Source organism: Maniola hyperantus, chromosome 8 (genome assembly GCF_902806685.2).
Source record: "Maniola hyperantus chromosome 8, iAphHyp1.2, whole genome shotgun sequence".
Lineage (NCBI taxonomy): Eukaryota > Metazoa > Arthropoda > Insecta > Lepidoptera > Nymphalidae > Maniola > Maniola hyperantus.
Window position 1 is genome coordinate 5,832,953 of NC_048543.1, and position 19,537 is coordinate 5,852,489.

The following is a 19,537-nucleotide window of genomic DNA, read 5'->3' on the forward strand; positions in this document are numbered from 1 at the left end:
AATGATTGTGTTAATAATACAACTGGCTTTTAAAAGTTTTTAGAATTAAAAAATGGTAGATTTACAATAATGAAATACAAAATTCAAAAGCAACCTCGAACAATAGTAATACCTGGTGATAGCTTCGCGGTCGGCCCGTGCGTGCAAGGTAGTTTATGTCGTAACACTACGAGTGAGAGCTTATTTTGCTCTAAACATTGTCATTTTGTCGGCAGCTCGTGCAATTCGAGTAGAACCTACGTTATAGCAATTGAATTACTATTGTTTCTCACGCTTTCGAGTTAAAGATTATATTGTTGTTAATTATTTAAAAAAAAAAACATTTTATTTTTTTAAATGTAACTCTGTTTCGATAGTATACTGAGGGCGAATCATTCTGCCACGGGAAAACGAACATTATTTCACACTGTATATGTACCTGTAAGGCGTAGCTAACAGAGAGGCCAACAACGCCCGCCTCGATGGTATCTCGGCCCAAAACGCTGAACACCGCCGAGAAGAATATGATAAGATTGCCCATCATCTCGAGACGTATGGCCAGCCAGCGGTTGGCGATGCAGCTCGGGTAGTAACACGATTGGTTGTGGTCTACACCGCGCTCTGACTCTTCTATGAATCTACAAGACAACCAGTGAAAAGAATTAATGAAAACGAGTTTATTGTAAACTATTGAAAATCGGTCAGTCGCGAGTCGCACACGAAGGGCACCATCGTACAAGAAACAACACTTTTAACCTTATTTTAAATTGTCATGGCAGCCATTTTGATTTTTTTGTTATTTGTTGTTAGAGCGGTAATAAAACTATTACGGTTCACGAGATACAGCCCGCTGACAGACAGACAGACGGACGGAGAACGGAGGCTTAGTGATACGATCCCGTTGGCACTCTCCGGGCACGGAACCCTAAAAAAGAAATAGATACAGTGATAATAACAATAATTTTAAATAATTTGGGTTAGGTAGGTAATTGTATGAAAATGCTTTACATACAAATCGGCCACAAAGTTGCAACCTTGGTAATTCCGCGCAACATAATTTGAATACATCCTTATGTTCATCCATACAAATATGCGAATGTGTGCCTGTCTGTCACGGCCCATTCATTTAACCGATTTTGACTTTCGTACAGTGATATCTTACATGGCGGAGCCGTGACACAACGGACGGAGTATGGACACAACACAATACTAACTCGATTATTCAATAAACTTGAAATAATAGTCGACATCTTCCACTTACCTCTGCGTAACTCCATACGCTCGAATCGTAGTAGCCCCGGTTATACTCTCTCCGAAGTGAGAGTAAATAGGTGACCGCGAGACAGACTCAAGCCGTTTCAGTTGCCTCGAGGTGGCCACGTAAAACCGCTGGATTACATAGTATACCACTCCGACGGGTAGGATCACCGCAACGAATATCGGTGTCGAGATACTGATCACGAATAGAGTCCCCAGGACCTATTAACAGAACCGATGATATAAAGGTTTAATTAAATCATTTAACTTCAATTTTTATACCATTATATTATTGTCTATTTTTGTATTTAACATTTTGTTTTAATAAAAATAAAAACATATACTAGTAAACATATGACGCGTAAAAAGCGTTGTGGTTAACTCCGTTCTTTAGTTATGGTTAATTCCACAGACAAATAAATAATAAATATAACATATTGGGATCAGTTTATTATTATTGTACTACACATGTTAAAATATAAAGTTTTCAAGTTATAAAATCATGTTAGTAGCACCCACGTTTTGAATTCAACAGAATCGCAAAGCTAACATAAATATGTTAGGAAACAAATACGAAAGCAAAAACATACTACCCAAAGTTAGAACAAGTTACACACACACACATCCACGCACAACCGCAACTACAGGAACATATTGCTTTAGCAAAGAATAAGTAATCCTATTGAATATTATTTAAATGAATAGGTGGCAGCCCAATAAAACTTATACATAAAGTGTGCGGGCTATTCTTGTAATGCGTAGTGCAACCTCTATAACGAAAAAAAAATTAAATGAATGAAACAAAGTTATTACCAAATCTACTCGCGTTAAAGATACACATATTTTGGTTATGACCTTATTACCTCAAACGCGCAATATATCACGTCGGCGAGCTCAGTAGGTAGCGACGTGTCGACAACGTCCACGTCTTTAGAAAATCTAGAGAGGATCCGGCCGAGGGGCGTCACATCGAAGAATTGTAAGGGCGCTTTTAACACATTGTCCAACAAAATTTCGTGGAGAATCCTCGCCGCCCGCCAACAAGCCAAGTATGGCATTAAATCCGCGAAAAATGACGCTATAGCTGCAAACAACGTCCACCAATTACATTAAACTATCTAACAGGCTCTCAGTCGTCGATTTAATATACGATATAATGAATACATTATTTACGACTATCTTACGGTGTGCTGTTGAGTATCGGCTCTCATAGCTACTGGTGACACGATGACAACAATTACTGTGCAAATTAGGACGAGATAAAGTGCGCTAAACTCACTATAACAAACTAACACATGCTCTACAAAATTAGAATTTATTTAAAAAAAGGCAAGCCGAGATCTTGTTAGTTGTATTAAATGATCAAGAAAATAGTTACGAGTCTAAGCACGTTTGGTAGGGATTCAGGCATAATCATAAACTGATCCCAAATACATTATAATAAGTATCTTAATTTATTATTACTTTGTAACTACAATTTGGTACATGAAAAAAAAAAAAAAGATCTATTCAAAGTTAATATTTTGGACAAGGGATGCAATGAAGTACATGGGGACGAATCGCTGTCGAATAATGCAATAAGATTAAGAACTATAAAACTGTATTTTATATTCATAGCTAATTAACACCTATATAAACATGCTTGAATTATTTTGCTGTTATATTTTTTTTTTTGATAAACATAACTGCTACTTAGAGATATCTTAATATGACTCATTATTTGACCCGATATTTTGTTGCATTGAGATTTCGAGACGAAAAGTAGGGGACAAGATGGAACACTTTGAGAATGGTGTTTTGGAATAAAAATATTTTAGAAATTTATCGGTGCTGCCAGTCGGCGGCATTTGCAGCGGTCGTCTATTTTACTCTGGTCATTGCAGTAACTATATCATAAGCTTCTATCACCGCAAAAGTGAAGGCGTTTTGGCAATATTTTTGATTGTCGGGAAAAAATGTGTTTTTGAAGAGAATACAAAAAATTGTTTTGTATTCTTCTACATTAATCTCAATCTAGTTTTGGTAAATATAATATAAAATAATACGTCGATTTTCATCTTGTAATATTTTTTTAAAGGTTAACGTTTATAAGTGTGTCATCTTGTCCCTTACTTACCCTTTTCTCTGTTTCGCCGTCTGACAATGCGGTAACATAGCGGGGTCTAGTCATAATAATATATTCGCTCGCGAATCGATTGGGAGGGTACAAGGGGATGGTAGTAGCGTGTGCGGGCGTACCGCAAAGAAGCAGGAGGTCCAGCCGCGCAGCGTCATCGGCAGCACGTTGTCGAGCACGTCCACGTCCTTGCTGAAGCGGTTGAGCACGCGGCCGACGGGCGTGCAGTCGAAGAAGCCGATGGACGGCGCGCGCAGCACGCCCGCCAGCAGCGCCGCGTGCAGCACGCGCGCCGCCGTCAGCGTACCCAGGTACAGCGCCAGCGACGACACCGACACCGACACCACTGACACACACGCTCACACCGTAAGCCGCGTAAACGCCAGGCACTAACTTGCATCGTGTGTTGCAGGCGGCATGTACGTTCAAAATAAAAATAGGAGTTAATGACCATCATCTGTCAACTGCCACTCGAGAATTAGGGTTAAAAGGATTAAAAAGGTTAAAAGGATACTTTGCAATTTACATACATAAATGTATTTAAAATATCAGCATCAACAACATCATCATTTGCTCCTATTGCCGGCCCAATACTAAGAAAGGATCTCCCAAAATGAGAAGGGTCCAGTCCCATAGTTCACCACGCGCTCAACTGCGGATGAGCATACTTTTTTTTCACACACCTTTAGAACTCTCAGGCATGCAGATTTTCGAACGATGTTTTGCTTCATCATTAAAACAAGTGATATTCAATTGCTTACCACGACGCCTAGAGGTGCGTGTCCGAGATCGAACTCCGAAGCCTCCAAATAGGACGACGGCCGACGTCTTAATTACTAGGCTATCTCCGCTTTTATTGAAAATATATTGAATAAAAATATATTTCTAGCTAAGATGGACATTGTGAAAAGTCATTCCTATTCTTATTTTGAACGCGTTATAATATAGGTATATTTTCGCCACAAGTTCGGATCTTGGTGCAGTTCAACGCACAATACAAATGTTCACTGGCGCGGATGCGGTTTTACACTATCCTACTGTACACTGCAGCGATCATACACTGCAGAAACTGCAAAACGCTGCTACACGTAACGGATCACGGAGTTTAATGCCGTTATAGTGCGCGCAAAACAAGTACAGTTCGTTCACAGTTATTTTACCTCTGACGTTATATTGGCACCATTGCTTTGTTTGCTTTATTCCTTAGAGGGTTTATTATTGTGTGATTTGCAATGGTGCCAAATATAACGTCAGAGGTAAAATAACTGTGAACGGACTGTAGTCCAATAACTGCGCCATGTTGCAACTTCAGATTGAAGCACTTGTTTTGCGCACACTATAACCTTTCTGCTGGTTAAAGAGAGTACGTTAGGCTTTAGGTCTCGGTTATTTACACCATTTGATAAAAATCATTATAGTCTAATGGTAAAAAAAAACTTACTCTAAACATGAGCTTTTTGTTCATTAATTGGGACGGAGTCAAGTTGACTATGATAAATAATGAAGCAGAGGTCATGGCAATCGCTTCGCAAGTAAAATGTATGATCGCTTAGTTGTGGGTACTTACACTACTCTCACAACGCGTGCCGCTGTCTAAAACGCACTTTTCAATCATTTAGAGTTCGACGACGAAATCAAAATAGTTTAGTCGCATGTACTAGCACTTGTAGTTGCTCCAGTAACTTTACGTTACAGAACTAATAAACTAAGCTCCTTTGAATTTTGAATCCTACAAATACCTCATACATGACATTATTTTGCTGTCTTAGTACTTATAGTAGAATAATCTTCGCTACACTGTATGATTACAATAGTGGATCAAACAGAGGCACATGTTATTTCAGTTCAAAGTAAAATGTTTGTATACTAAAATATAATAAAATAAATCTATTATTAAAATATATAACAGATTTTAGAAATATAATAGAACATGCAAATTTTTTCAATGATAAAATAATGATTAACTACAGATAATGAATAATAAAAAACCTTAAGATTAACATGCCAATAAAAATATACCAAATAAATAATTTGGTAAAAATTCATGCGAAAAAGGTTAGTTGCCGATCCCGTAATGAAACCATAATAATAAATTAAATTGTTACAGAAAAGTAATTTAAAATATTACTTATACACAACGTGAAATTTTAATGGTTGTTTTGCCGCAGCGAAATGATTTTGACTTGGTAATACAAACGATTTATTAAAAAGATATTTGAAATTGAATCAAACAATGGCAGATTTACATTATTGTCAAAAACAAAACTCCAAAGGAACCTCGAACCAATAGTAATATGTAAATACGCGGCCGGCCATGCGGGCGTGTTAGTTAGTGCTGTTCTAGCTTATCTTGCTCTAAACATTTTGACTTTGTCGCCAGCGCGTGCGATTCGAGTAGTACCTACGTTTTGTCAAGTGAATTACTATTATTTCTCACGTTTCCAAGTTGTTTTTTTTTTTAATTATTTTACAAAAATATTTAAAGTGTTTAAAATTTGACAGTATCGAATATCGATAGTACTAATGAGGGCAAATCGTTCCACCGCTGGAAAGCAACCATTAAAATTTTACGCTGTATATAAAACTTGTAAAGAATGTATTCATTATTATTCATTTATACTACTTAGTAATATAAAAAAATGTTTTTCTTATGATAATAATATAAATTATATTTATTTAAATAGAATAAAGCAAAAGATTAAAACCAATACAGGTCACATTTTGAAATTACAAAGTAGAATTAATAAAAATCAATTGCTAGAAACATGTACGAAATTCTTTAAATATGATCATTATTTTGAGTTTGAGTCTTTTATTTATTTACTGAAGTTTAGAATAGAACTATATATATATATATTAAACAATAGCACAGTAAAACATATACATTCATCATCATCATCAACCGATACACGTCCACAGCTGGACATAGGTCTCTTAGGGACTTCCACACATGTTGCGTCGGTCTTGCGCCGCCGTTCAACACACCACGTGCCACGGCGCAAGAACGGCGCAACATAATACATTACGTAATATTAAACAACCTATATGCATAGAGAAAATTTAAGTTTTTATAAGAAATTTAGACACTAATTGTAAACATTCAGTAATGGGATATTCAATTAATGTAAATGTACTGATCATCCAAGTACATAATTAGATTGCTGCTGAATTAATTTAGCAGAAATAGGATTTTAATTAACCTTCGATTATTATTTCATCCTTATCACAATAGCCATCAACAAACCAGTGTGAAAATACATACATAATAATATAGGACGCTTTTATACCATACACTATTAGTGAAGTACAAAAAAAAGCTTTTGTCATATGCACATTATTTACAAATTAGCATGTCAAGTATTTGTGTATATTTTTTAAAATAATAATAAAATAATTTTATCAGTGAAAACCATTATTATACTCGTTTATTAAAGTCTTCTGTGAAATTCTTCTTTGCTATCCCGTTTTAATATGTTATTAAACATAAACAGCTCACTGTAGAGGCCGAGATGAAAGAGTGTCGAAGCGCGGGTAGAGTTACCACATGTAAAATTAAACTCCTAACAAAAAGCCTTATATCTGTCTGAAGACATGTGAAAATATTATAAGTAATAATATGGCGGTTTTACATTACAATAAAACCGATATTATGTGCCGAGAGGGAAAACATACAGCATTTATGTATGAAGAAGCAATTATGTACTCACCGCATATATGCGCGCTTCATCCATAAACATGTATATTCCTATGCAATAATGTAGTTTACCTTACCGGATATAGGGGCGCTAGTGTCTCACCCAGCAAGGCAGTGAGCCGCTGCCATCTTGGATGTCATAGTCTTCACCAGGAAGAAGTTCCTGCAATGCTGTATGTTTTCCCTCTCGGCACATAATATCGGTTTTATTGTAATGTAAAACCGCCATATTGATGTGCCTCCGGAAAACATACAGCATTTATGTATGAAGACGTGTTTGTTATCTGCTGGTGAAATGTATTACCCACAACGCTATGATGAATCAAAGGGAGTTAATCTGTCAATTGAATAACAAAAATATTAATCGTTAAGTTAGATCATATAACCACGTCCCCTTCATTCATTGTCACCTATTAAAGTTATTGTTATTTCTAACCAGGGTTAATAAGTTAAAATATAATGTCTAAAAGACAAACAATTTAAATGATTTATGTCTGTAATTTTGATAAGGATTACTAAAACTCAAACCGGACCATATAATGATTATATTGAAAAATAAGCTTCAGTTATTTTGAGATCTCCTCCGGGCAATAATGATTTCAACAAGAGTGTCTGGTAATCTCTAGTTACCACGAGATACGAGTATATCGTCCATTGATTGGTTATCTGTCCCCAAAGAAACTACTGTTGATCCACTGATGAATCCCTGGGGATACAGGAATGCTGCCACATTGCTTAAGAACTGAACTGTTCCAGTGATCTATTACAGTACGTGATGCGGCTTCAGTTTCATTACAGTTGGTGATAAAAAGATTACAATATATTTAAATTCTTAACTTCATTCTGCTTGACCTATTTTCCTGTGTCAAAGACATACATGTAGTACTACTGTAGTATACTAGTACATTAATAGAGAATTATGTTTTCTGTTATACTATTATGTTTTGAAAGTGTCCATCCGTATTTATGTTAAGAGTGAGTGTCAGTCTTTGGGCCAAATAAAGTATATAATATATTTTTCCCGGTGACACAGACTTTCAGTTGTCAACCCTTCGTTCCAGGGCAACAATTGTCCATATAGGTTCGTCTAGATATCTCGGGAAGTGTGTGCTTAAATGAGAGCTTCTGTAGTTAGCGCTTGAGCTCTACCTTAAGGTCCTGTATGATAAATGGTTTAGTAATTTTGAGTTTAGCCACGTCAATAATTGCCTAGTGTCCACATGTGGATCATAGAAAGTTAACCGCCACCAGGTTTCGCACCAGTTTAACCATTTTTGATGTCTGGTAGGTAGGTAGGACAAAAATTGCTTCCAACAAGCACCTGTTCTTTACTTCTCGTATAGACTACTCCTTTATTTGGGCACCCATCCTCAATTTTTTCAGCTTCCGTGTAAATGTCTGGTGGACACTGTAATGTCGTGACATCTATCAGAGTCCCTGATAGGTTCTATAGTTCATTTGAGCTCTGCTTTCAAATCTTGAAGCCCAAAGGTCTTTCACGTGCCACATTTAAGTACACCCCAGCTGCACTTGTTCAAGTAAGTCAGTACTTTTGGCAATTAGTTTGGAGAAGAAAACACCCATGCTAAATTGATGTCTCAATGACCTGTTGAAAGCATCTATAACTTGCTGATCAATCTTTGCAGTCGATAAAGACATCACACCATCTTTATTCCCTACTACAGTAATCTGTTGTGCTGCAACCAAATCGATCTCGGACGGCGCTTGAGGGAAAAGATGACACTCTGTGGGAGGTTTTCCTCGTGACAGCCTTGAGCCAATAATGTAATCTGTTATGTGCGGGAGTTCGATTGTTAGAATCAGTAAAACCCACGACTTTGTTCATTAAAATGAACGTTAGAACGAACGAGTGAGTGAACGAATGAGTGTTCGATTGAACTAAGACTTGCGATTTTTACAGAGTTCTTGTGCTGTCTTCAATTGCCACTATAACTGCATAAAGTTCCTTCTATTGCTGTGCTATCATTTTTGATGCACTCACCAAGTTTCTGGCATTAATTTCCCGTTTAATTGGGCACTAAAAGCCAATCAGAGGCATTATTCGCCAAGCAGTGGATGGCAGGTTTTAGGTGTACATATTGGCAGCCTGAGACATGTGGTTCCGCGCCGCCATGTCATTCCCTGTTCCACGATTGTGGATTCAGCAGTCTAAAACATATTATCGAAACGTTTGAGGCGTATTTGGATCTGATCAGAATGTAGTCTGCTTCTGGGAGTTACTAAACTGGCGAAGTCTGACTGTCCTAGCAACCGTTGCATTTCGTGAAGAGTGATTTCAGATATTTTCAGTAATAATTCTCTCAAAGGTCTCGTTGATAGTTTTTTACTCTTTATTATGGGCAAGAACATTGAATTTTCTTATAGTCTGCCAACGAATACCCAGGTATTGTAGGTCTTGTGTGAGTGTTAGAATTGACTTTTAGTAATTGATCCCGATGTTGCTTAACTTCGGTGATCGGACGAGAACCGGTGTCTTCAACATGGTATGGACGTTGGCTTTTGGTAATTGATCCCCCTGCCCCGAAGTTCCAAGGACCTCACGCTTCCGCAGCGTGAAGGAATAACCTGGATTGGTCTTAGTTGACCAGAATTGCCAGCCCAGAAGTTCCAAGTGCCTCACGGCTTCCGCAGCCTGAAGACATAACTTGGATTGGTCTTGATTGACCAGAAGGAAGTCGTCTAGGTAGACTAGCACTCGACATTCCTTCGCATGCAAGGTTTCCGCAACCGAGCATGTTACAGGTGGGGCGCTGCCGCCAGACCCAAAAATTAGACAGGTTGTCCAACTTTTGTTGTAGAAAGCTACGAACCGGTATGACAAATCAGACGGGATAGTTTTGTTTCACAAATTTGTTTCGTTCTCGAGGGTCGAAAATCAGACGCATCGATCCAACGTTTTCCTTCCGCAGAAAAAGCTCGGAGATAAAACTGGGCATTTCCTTGTGAACCACTTCTACTAGTTTTGGTCCAGTAATTCTTGTGTCATTTAAGTCGTGACAGGTGACCAGGTTGCATGTTGCATTATTTGTTTTGTGGGCATTACCGGGGGTAGTTTCTTGTATTAGGGTATTCGAAATACCGTAATTGACATTTACAAAAACTGTTTGCACCAAAAGCTTGCCAACGATATTAGAATGTCATTACATAACCTGTAACATATTGTGTTGGATAGGTTTTTCGATTGTAGGCATTTATAGCTGTAATATTTATAAATATGGGCCACCAGGGGATTGCATAAACGCAGTGAGTGTTGCTTTATCCAAAAAGAACCTCGTCACTATTGTTAAAAGCCAATCCGGTATTTGACAACTAGTCAAATCAGTATCCTATAAAGCGTTAAAACACACGCTCAGCACGCGAGGCCCCATGAAACACTGGCATGTGACGTCACAATGATTTGACGTACTTTTCCAGCTTAATCAATAATTTAAAATGGTTATCACACCCAAAACTAACAAAGGGTGCGGACCTCACATATCAGATATGTGAGGTCCGAGAGGCTTCCAGTGGAAGACCCTCCATTCAGCCATCACTGAGAAACCATTCACTTTTGACATATGCAAATACCGTATCCAAAATTTCCTTAGAGTATTTAAAATAAACATCTCCATGAAAATTCTGTCTGATATTCATCTCCTGCGCCTTACATAATATATTATGCTATACATTCGCCTGTTACCCAAACAATTTGTAAAGTTTGTTCTGATAATTTTTAAGACAAAGATGATTTGCTGAATGTTATTTATTTATTTAACCATCTTTATTGCTAATCATTATATTCAAAAGAATAAAAATGCAGGAGATACTTAGACCAAAGGGCGACTTTATCATCTGAATGTTTCAGTCATTTATTAAAGGGGGTATCTGGATTCTTAACTGAGTTCTGTTTGGTATAATAAAGCATTGGTGGTAACGGCCATGATGTCCTCAGTGGGGCCAAATAAGTGTTAGCTATTGTTTAGTGAGTACAGTTCTCCGTTATTTTCAGTTTACGAAACCCCTTTAAATGAGCAATTTAACCAATGTCTTGTTATAACCAACATCTCGCCACGTGGGCGAGATAAAATGTTATCATTCGATTCACTGGCGTAAAATTTAAATTGCACTCAATTAACTTTGTACATAAAATAAATAGATTCAATAACCGATTATAGGTAACCATTGGGACTTTTCCTCGCCAAAATTTGTATTAAAGAAACCTAGATCCAGATTTAGATTTCGGTGTCGGTGTCGACACGTTCGTCAACCAAATCGCCATTTGTTTAATTTGGTTTCTCAATTAGCATCTCATTTGCATTAGATACACAATATGGTAAATGCATTATAAGATATGTAAGAAAACTCACCTGGTTGTATAACGCATCGATCCGAGGATCGATCGTTACCTGGTAATTTCTCGCCGTTTCTCTCGGGAGTCACTCTCAATCCTGCTCGTTGCTTGAATCGCTGCTGGATGTCGAGGTATCCCCTTTTTCAAGAGCCCTCTCAGGCACCAATAAGCGCGAAACACCAGATCGATTAGCTTACGTAGCCTATCGACATTGTTCGCGCACGTGGGGTCCAACCAAAATGTCCCCACGGTAATATTACGAAATAATAAGAAAATATATATCATGATCACCGTATTATCACATTTATTGCACTTATTGAAAATAATTTTTTTGCAAAGGAAGACGGATTAACGATATAATTTTAGATTCGACGCGCACGCGGCGAAAGTACACAACGCTATGACATCCAAGATGGCAGCGGCTCACTGCCTTGCTGGGTGAGACACTAGCGCCCCTATATCCGGTAAGGTAAACTACATTATTGCATAGGAATATACATGTTTATGGATGAAGCGCGCATATATGCGGTGAGTACATAATTGCTTCTTCATACATAAATGCTGTATGTTTTCCGGAGGCACATCAATAATATAATATTCTTCATTCATATATTTATTAAGATAAATTTATGAATGAAGCATATTGAGAGTTGGAGGGGGGCGAGAGGGGGTAGGGAGAGAGGGAGATAGGAGGAGAGATAGATGAGATGGGGATAAGAGATTACGAGATAGAAAGAGGCTTTTATAAAATTTTAAGCAGCAGCCTGCGGCCCTTGTGAAAGCTGAATTGTGCTTCGCACCTGGAATTTACTCTTAATTTTTCGTGACATTGTGGCTAATTCCGTTGTACACAATCTCTAAACTAAACTAAAATGACACGTGCTATCCCTTTCATAATGTTGCTTGCGGAAAAGGATAACACTAGATGTAGACCTGTTAATTTAGTTTAGCTTAGAGATTGTGTACAAGAGAATCAGCCCCAATAGCCGCCTAATCTAGCAGTACTGTTGAACTAAACAGTTTTCAATGTCTTGGATTTCACGAGGGCCAGTGGCTCATGCTTGTGTTTACGTCGTATCGGCATAAGTAAGGTAAAGTAAATGTGTGCGTTTGCGAGTGCTTGCTCGCGACTGATTGGTCCGACATGCACGCACACTTACGCAATGTCTATGTATACGACGTACCACAAGTAAGGTTCACTCACCTTCGTGAATTGCAAGAACTGTAACAGATAAGCTAGGTCCACTATACATTGTGTAATGTGAGTAATGTGTGAGCTTACCTTGTCCGATACCGAGGCCTCCGTACACACCGAGATACAGATCTCGTACTTGTCGGTTGACAGTTCCATTCACTATCTACAAACAGATAAATGTTATATTTAGACAAAACATTCACAAAAACACACAAAAGATTTAGGAGTATTTTTTTTTTCAAATTTCAAACATTTACTTTTAATCTTATGTTTCTACAAAATCGAGATGTTCCCGAGAAAATCAAAGTTTCCACGAGATTTTTAAAAACCTACATCCACGCGGACGAAATCGCGGGCATCAGCTAGTTTATAATATTAGCATGGATATACATTTATACAGCAGGCATTATAAATATTGACCTGTCAGCGCTGACGATCATCGTGCGGAGAGAGTGAGAGAGAGGGAGGGGGGAGAGGAGACACAAGAGAGAGGAGTTTACACGATAGAAAATCAGGCGTCGTAACAAGAGTTGTTAATAACTTTAACGTCTTTGCGGAGTGAGCCTTCTGTAGCTGCAAGGTACTATTAAGTATTCCATGGTAATAGTGCTAAATGAATTATTTACGTTATAATTACCATATTTTCTTCGACGGACCACTTCGCGAGCCAGAAGTTGGAGCCGACCTGGAAGAGCTGCAGCACGAGGTTCATCAGCACCGTCACCAACGACGCGGTCACGCCCACTGACGTCAGGTAGTGCTTGTACACGCTCCATTTCACCTGCCCGATCAAAAACATACATCATAGGGCATAAATACACTTTCTGCGCACGCTAACGACCAGGGTTGTTGCGGATCCCAATGTTTTGACATTTGTGCAGCAGCAGGAAAAATTGTACATCGACCTTTAGAAAGAGACTTCGGCTTCATAGAGCGTTGTCTCCGACACTCATATCTATATGACGTTTTGTCGGTTTCAACGACAGAGACAATGCTCTACGAAACCGCTATCTCTTTCTAAAGGTCGATGTACAATATTTCCTGCCGGCTACTGTAATTAAGTGGCCCAAGGGCTAAACATTATGCTATGTATGAGAGGATAGGAAATTTTACACTAATGCAAAAGTCCGATAAAGCTTAAAAAATGGAAAATTTCAACTCACACTGCCTGTCTCCATTTTCTCAGCATCAATAAGTTTGTTTTTCTCTTTGAGGTCATTAGTAGTTGCGGCATCTGGTGTGCGTCTCTTTACGCTGCCGCTTCGATCACCTTAAAAAACATAGCTATTTATGATATTTAATTTATCAAATTTGAATAATATTATAATTTTACTATCATGGGGATTATAATAATAATTGATGTTGAAGTATTTTGATGGATGTTTGGGATGGCAATAAAAATACCTATGTCCGCCTCCGATTAAATTTTGTCAAAATCGGTTAAACGGGAGGGCCGTAAATGTGGCGAAAATTCGAATCGAATGTGGTGGATGTGACTTTAAAATATTAACGTGGACGCGTTAGTATTGATGTGAGAAAGAGAAGGGAGGGAGGAAGAGGAAGAGGGAGGAAGATGAAGAGGAGACAGGGAAGCGTCGAAGCGCTGCGCGAGCAGAATTTTTCTTTATTGCGTCGTAACAAGAGTGGCTATTTATTTAAACGTTTTGGCAGAGTTAGTTTTCCGTACCTGTAACGTTAAAAAACGTTGATAGCCTAGCGGTTAAGACGTCCACCTTCTTCTTGGGAGGTCGCAGGTTCGATCCTGGGCATGCACCTCTAACTTTTCGAAGTTATATGCATTTCAAGCAATTAAATATCACTTGCTTTAAATGGTGAAGGAAAACATCATGAGGAAACCTGCATGCTGTGAGGTGTCCATGTTTTCATGTGTGTGAAGTCTGCCAATCAGCATAAGGCTAGCGTGGCAGATTATGGTCTAAACCCTTCTCATTCTGAGAGGAGAGCCGTGCTCAGTAGTTGGCCGGCAATGGGTTGAACATGACTTGTAAGGTACTATGAAGTATTCTGTGGTTGCACAGCACTTACCGGCGGCTGGTTGCTCCGACTCCGACGCGCTTTCTGAAAGCGAGCGCGCTCTCTGCAGCTTGTTCTGGAACTCTGACCCCAGTTTGCTTTCCAGTTCTTGTTTTATTTCATCCAGTTCTACAAACAATCGTATAAAGATATTTTTTCAATATTTTAGAAAACCTTAATCAAAAAAGTATTTACACTAAACAATTTCCAAAGTTATCTATTTTATTAAAAAGGTCTGACCCGTAATAACGAAATGCAAAAGCCTATAATATAAGTTAGCTGTCTTGTCCCGTTCGGATGGAATTTCTTTGGATTGGAACAACGTTTGGATGAAGTTTCTAGAGTCAGTGGTTTTAGCAGTATGTTGATATGTCTGTCAGTCAATTTCTCCATTTATACATATAGATTGATGAAAACCCCATAGACGTTGCGGTTTTAAGGTGCTAGAGTGGCGACATCACTGGCACCGGACAATCGAGTCGCATGGAGCCGCTGGATGCAGGCGGCGCAAGACCTTGGTGTGTGGAAGTCCCTACAAGAGACCTATGTAAACGTATATTAGTTGACGATGATAATGAATAAAGATATAAAGCTACAATTTCAAACCTTCTGGGGAAGTCCTTTCAATGTCACTCAAATGGTGTATAAGGAATTCGGCGAAGGCACCCTTCTTCTCCAGAAGCTGTTGGTAGGTGCCCTCCTCGGACACTTCTCCGTCTCGCAGCACTAATATGTGATCGGTTTGCGCCAGGTACGACACGTTGTGGGTCACCCACATGCGGGTTTTGTCTTTTAATAAGCCATTTGGACCGATTACCTGCAAATAAATTCAAGTATTGTTGTAAGAGTGCAAAAAGCGGTGATCCGGTGATCAGTGAAAAATCCGGCCAAGTGCGAGTCAGGCTCGCGCAATGAGGGTTCCGTACTACAGTCGAATTTTTTCGACATTTTGCACGATAATTCAAAAACTATGATGCATAAAAATAAATAAAATCTGTTTTAGAATGTACAGGTACCTTTCATATGATACCCCACTTGATATAGTTATCTCACTTCGAAAGTAGAAAATACTAATTATTAGTTCATGACCACAATTTAATTTTTTTTTGTGTGATCTAACCCTAAATTCACGGTTTTCAGATTTTTCCCCAAATGTTAGCAATAAGATCTACCAGCCAAATTTCATGAATCTAGGTCAACGGGAAGTACCCTGTAGGTTTCTTGACAGACAGACAGACAGACAGACAACAAAGTGATCCTATAAGGGTTCCGTTTTTCCTTTTGAGGTACGGAACCCTAAAAAACAATATTTATTTATTTCATGTAGGACAAAATGCTACATCTGTGACTCCTCTACCTTTACTACCGGTTCGGAATTCTGAAAGCCTGGTGGGCCAGCGATAGGTTGATAATGATGATGATGATGCGGGTGATGCTGATGAGTTGTTTAAATGCGATACCGAATTCAGGTTATTTAAGCCAAGTTGAAAGGTAGAATTTTAGAGGTCTGAACTTTGACGATTACTTTGGCCTCTTGAAGGGTAAGTCGTGTTTTTAGTACTTTAGAAGAGATTGCAATATACCTTATCAAATATGTGCTTGCCGACATGCGAGTCAACGGCGCTGAGCGGGTCGTCCAGGAAGTAATTTTCCGCGTCGAAGTACACCGCACGCGCTAGCGACACTCGCTGCTTTTGGCCACCCGACAAATTTATACCTGAGAAGAGATCCAATGTGAGCGATTTTGCATTAGTTACAAGTCGCACCTTCAGAACTATAGTTCTATTAAAGCTAAGCAAGCGTCGAAAAATGATTAGTATGTATGTAAAAACTTTAAGCATATTTCTATACCACAATAAAGTCGTGGAAGGTTGTTTTGACTCAAAAGTCAAAACCTTAAAATTTCAAAATAGGTCTCTACAAAATAGTCGGTATTAATTATTATTTATTTTATTACATTGTTGCGGAGTTGGGTACTTAGCAGGCTGCCCTGATTGCAGCTTAAGCTGAAGATTATAGGTGTTATTGTATTATAAGTCGCGGCACGTAAGTCTAGCGCTGAACGAAACGTGGAGGGGACTGTCGCGCACGCAATACAATTTAATTAATTATTTAGCTATTAATGAACTAACGTAGTGATTTATTTTATTTCTTTAATTATTTATAATATTTAGCAAAAAAGCAACATCTCACTGGAAAAACAACAAAAATTAACAGCAATAACAATACAATTCAGAACGCGACTATACACTGGAAGTGCGCGGGGCGTCCTACTAGCTATCTCGTCTACGTTTCGTTCAGTGCTAGACTTACGTGCCGCGACTTATACACGCTGCGATGCCACAGACGGACAAACAAAGCGTAAACTCATATTATCCCTTATGAGGGGTTAAAAAAATCTAGACTAATGTTATAAAGAGGTAAAGTTTGTGTGTAGGAAGTAATCTCGGAACTACGGCACCGATTTTGAAAACTCTTTCACTAGTAGAAAGCCAACATTATTCATGAGTAAGATAGGCTATATTTTATTTTCAAAAAATAAGAAATCCCCACAAAAATTGTAATAAATATGTATACTATATAAATATAAATAAAGTTACTCGTGCGAAGCCGGGGCGGGTCGCTAGTATTTCATAAACGAGTAAACTAAAACTTGTTACGGTGCATTTCCATCCACGTCTACAAATGTGCCAGACTCCTAACGACTTTTCTTAACAGAATCACACAATTTTCTAAAGGAAAAAGGCAAACACTTCTTTTCGTACCTTTTTCTCCAATTTCAGTTTGATCTCCGCCGGGCAACACCTCAAAGTCCGGCTTGAGCGCACACACGTTGATCACGTTGTTGTACCTGCTCTGTTCCAGCGGCTTGCCGAATATGATGTTGTCTTGAAGTGTTGCGTTCTGGATCCACGCTTGTTGTGACACGTACGCCACACTACCTGTCCATTTTAGAAAACAAGTTAATTAACGTATTTTTTAAATTATTACTATGCATAATGATGTTGCATATTGATAAGCGTGATAGCTTAGTTGATAAGTCGTCCGCCTCCTATACGGGAGGTCTGGGGTTCGATACCTCTAAATTTTCGAAGTTGTGCGTTTTGAGAAATTAAATATCACTTGCTAACGGTGAAGGAAAATATCGTGAGGAAACCTGCATACCTAAGAGTTCTCTATCATGGTGTGTGAAGTCTGCCAATCCGCACATGGCCAGCGTGGTGGACTATGGTCAACCACCTTCTCATTCTGAGTGGAGATCCGTGCTCAGTACTGAGTTTGTGTAAATTAACGTTTTTTTTCGATTATTATTACTCTCATTCTTTTCGTCGCAGGAGAGTCACGGGCAGGCCATGATCGTCACGAGCAGGCGACAAAAATGGGAACTCTATCGCTCGATTGTAAAATGGTCCTTAAGTCCGGAGGCGCACTATTGTGTGCCTGGTGCGCCTCAGACGGTGTGTAGGTACATTTTATTAGTTCCAGAAGCGGATCTACCTCGGCAAACATCGCAGGTTGGGCTGCGCGAACGAGTTTGTTCCCAGCCTCCAGGCAATGTGTAGGACAAAGTGGGATAATAGTCAGTTAAAGTCATAAGAAAAGACATAACCTCCGTGCCTTCCCGGGCGCAGTGGTACCTATCCATGACAGATTTGCCAAGAAAGAGATAATAGTAAAGGTTAGAAAAGATAAAGCTTTTACCTGTAGTATTAACGCGTCCAGATATTTTGTTCATTTCGCCTAGTAGTGCGGACAGCAGAGAACTCTTTCCAGAGCCTACCGCGCCCACCACCGCCACAAGGCTTCCGCGCGGAATACGGATGTTGATGTTCTTTAGAGTGGGCTGCGACTCATCGTCCCATGTGAAGTGCCCGCTTTCAATCACCAGAGGATTCGCTAAAAACAGATAACATTCATCATCATCAACCAATAGACGTCCACTGCTGGACATAGGTCTCTTGTAGGGCCTTCCACACGCCACGGTCAGTACTATATATATATATATATATATAATGTTATCAATATTACAATCTTTGAACTAAATTCATCTGCCGTTCTTTTTCTAAAAAGCGGCTAGTTAGAAAAAGTAGTTTTTGAGTTTTCGCCAAAAAAACACGGGGAATTTTCAAAAAGTGATGTTTGATAAAAAGAATGCTACGTAGGACCAAGGTTTTTAGTCTGATCATACTTTGATGAAATACGTAAAAGAGACGTAAAGTTCTCTTTCGCACTTTTCATTAAAGTTTTTTCATACCATAGTTTTGGCATATTTGAAATCTTATGATATTTATGGAATGATATTATATAGATTAGATATTATAAGATGTTTATGGAATGCAAAAAAAACATATTAGTGGTGTATTTTTTATCGTTTACAAACCAAAGAGGTTTCTCTACAGCTAATAATATCTAGGAACAAAATACTTACGTTCTTTTGGATCGTGTTCTACAGATTCCACATTCAGTTCCTCACAATTCATGAATTTGTTCAAGCGTTTTATACCCACTGCTGTCTAAAAAATAAAACCTACTATATCACTGAGTTAACCCCGTAAGATTCGAATGAGTTAAGATAAAATACCACTATTTATAATAAGAAAACCAACACAAAGTAAAGAAATAATAAATACAAATTATATTTATCTATTTAAATAACATTTTAAATAGTTTTAGTGGCATTTTATCCTATACTATTGAAATGCAATGTTTGCCATTCACCAGGCATGCATTAATTTGAATGAAGTATGGTCAATAATGAAACAAAATATGTATAAGTCGTGCAAAATAAAATTAGACCTGGACTTCTTAGCATAAATCTTGCGATTATCGTATGGCCTTAATTTTAATTAGTGCGATTGGCTGAATTTATAGTATTCCTGCTGCAACAGTGCATTTAGCCAATAGAAAATA

The 19,537-nt window shown here is 38.4% G+C and overlaps 2 protein-coding genes across 5 annotated transcripts in view; one reads left to right on the forward strand and one right to left on the reverse strand.

The window, feature by feature from the left end:
* LOC117984626 (leucine-rich repeat-containing protein 40-like) overlaps nucleotides 1-19,537 on the forward strand; it is a 210,114-nt gene that overhangs the window by 49,886 nt on the left and 140,691 nt on the right. The gene's annotated exons all lie outside the window — the stretch shown is intronic.
* MRP (Multidrug-Resistance like Protein 1) overlaps nucleotides 1-19,537 on the reverse strand; it is a 54,095-nt gene that overhangs the window by 7,816 nt on the left and 26,742 nt on the right. For 2 of the 4 annotated variants that reach the window (XM_034971086.2, XM_069500256.1), the window contains exons 10-21: nucleotides 19,056-19,140; nucleotides 18,329-18,523; nucleotides 17,392-17,568; nucleotides 16,210-16,343; nucleotides 15,233-15,443; nucleotides 14,639-14,755; nucleotides 13,756-13,862; nucleotides 13,230-13,373; nucleotides 12,680-12,755; nucleotides 2,100-2,320; nucleotides 1,241-1,458; nucleotides 419-617 (exon numbers count right to left, since the gene is read on the reverse strand). In XM_034971086.2, the coding sequence (XP_034826977.1) occupies nucleotides 419-617; nucleotides 1,241-1,458; nucleotides 2,100-2,320; nucleotides 12,680-12,755; nucleotides 13,230-13,373; nucleotides 13,756-13,862; nucleotides 14,639-14,755; nucleotides 15,233-15,443; nucleotides 16,210-16,343; nucleotides 17,392-17,568; nucleotides 18,329-18,523; nucleotides 19,056-19,140 (1,884 nt within the window). Of the gene's footprint in view, nucleotides 1-418; nucleotides 618-1,240; nucleotides 1,459-2,099; nucleotides 2,321-3,474; nucleotides 3,699-12,679; nucleotides 12,756-13,229; nucleotides 13,374-13,755; nucleotides 13,863-14,638; nucleotides 14,756-15,232; nucleotides 15,444-16,209; nucleotides 16,344-17,391; nucleotides 17,569-18,328; nucleotides 18,524-19,055; nucleotides 19,141-19,537 lie in introns of all 4 variants that reach the window. The other 2 variants (XM_034971085.2, XM_034971084.2) reach the window with 1 other exon arrangement.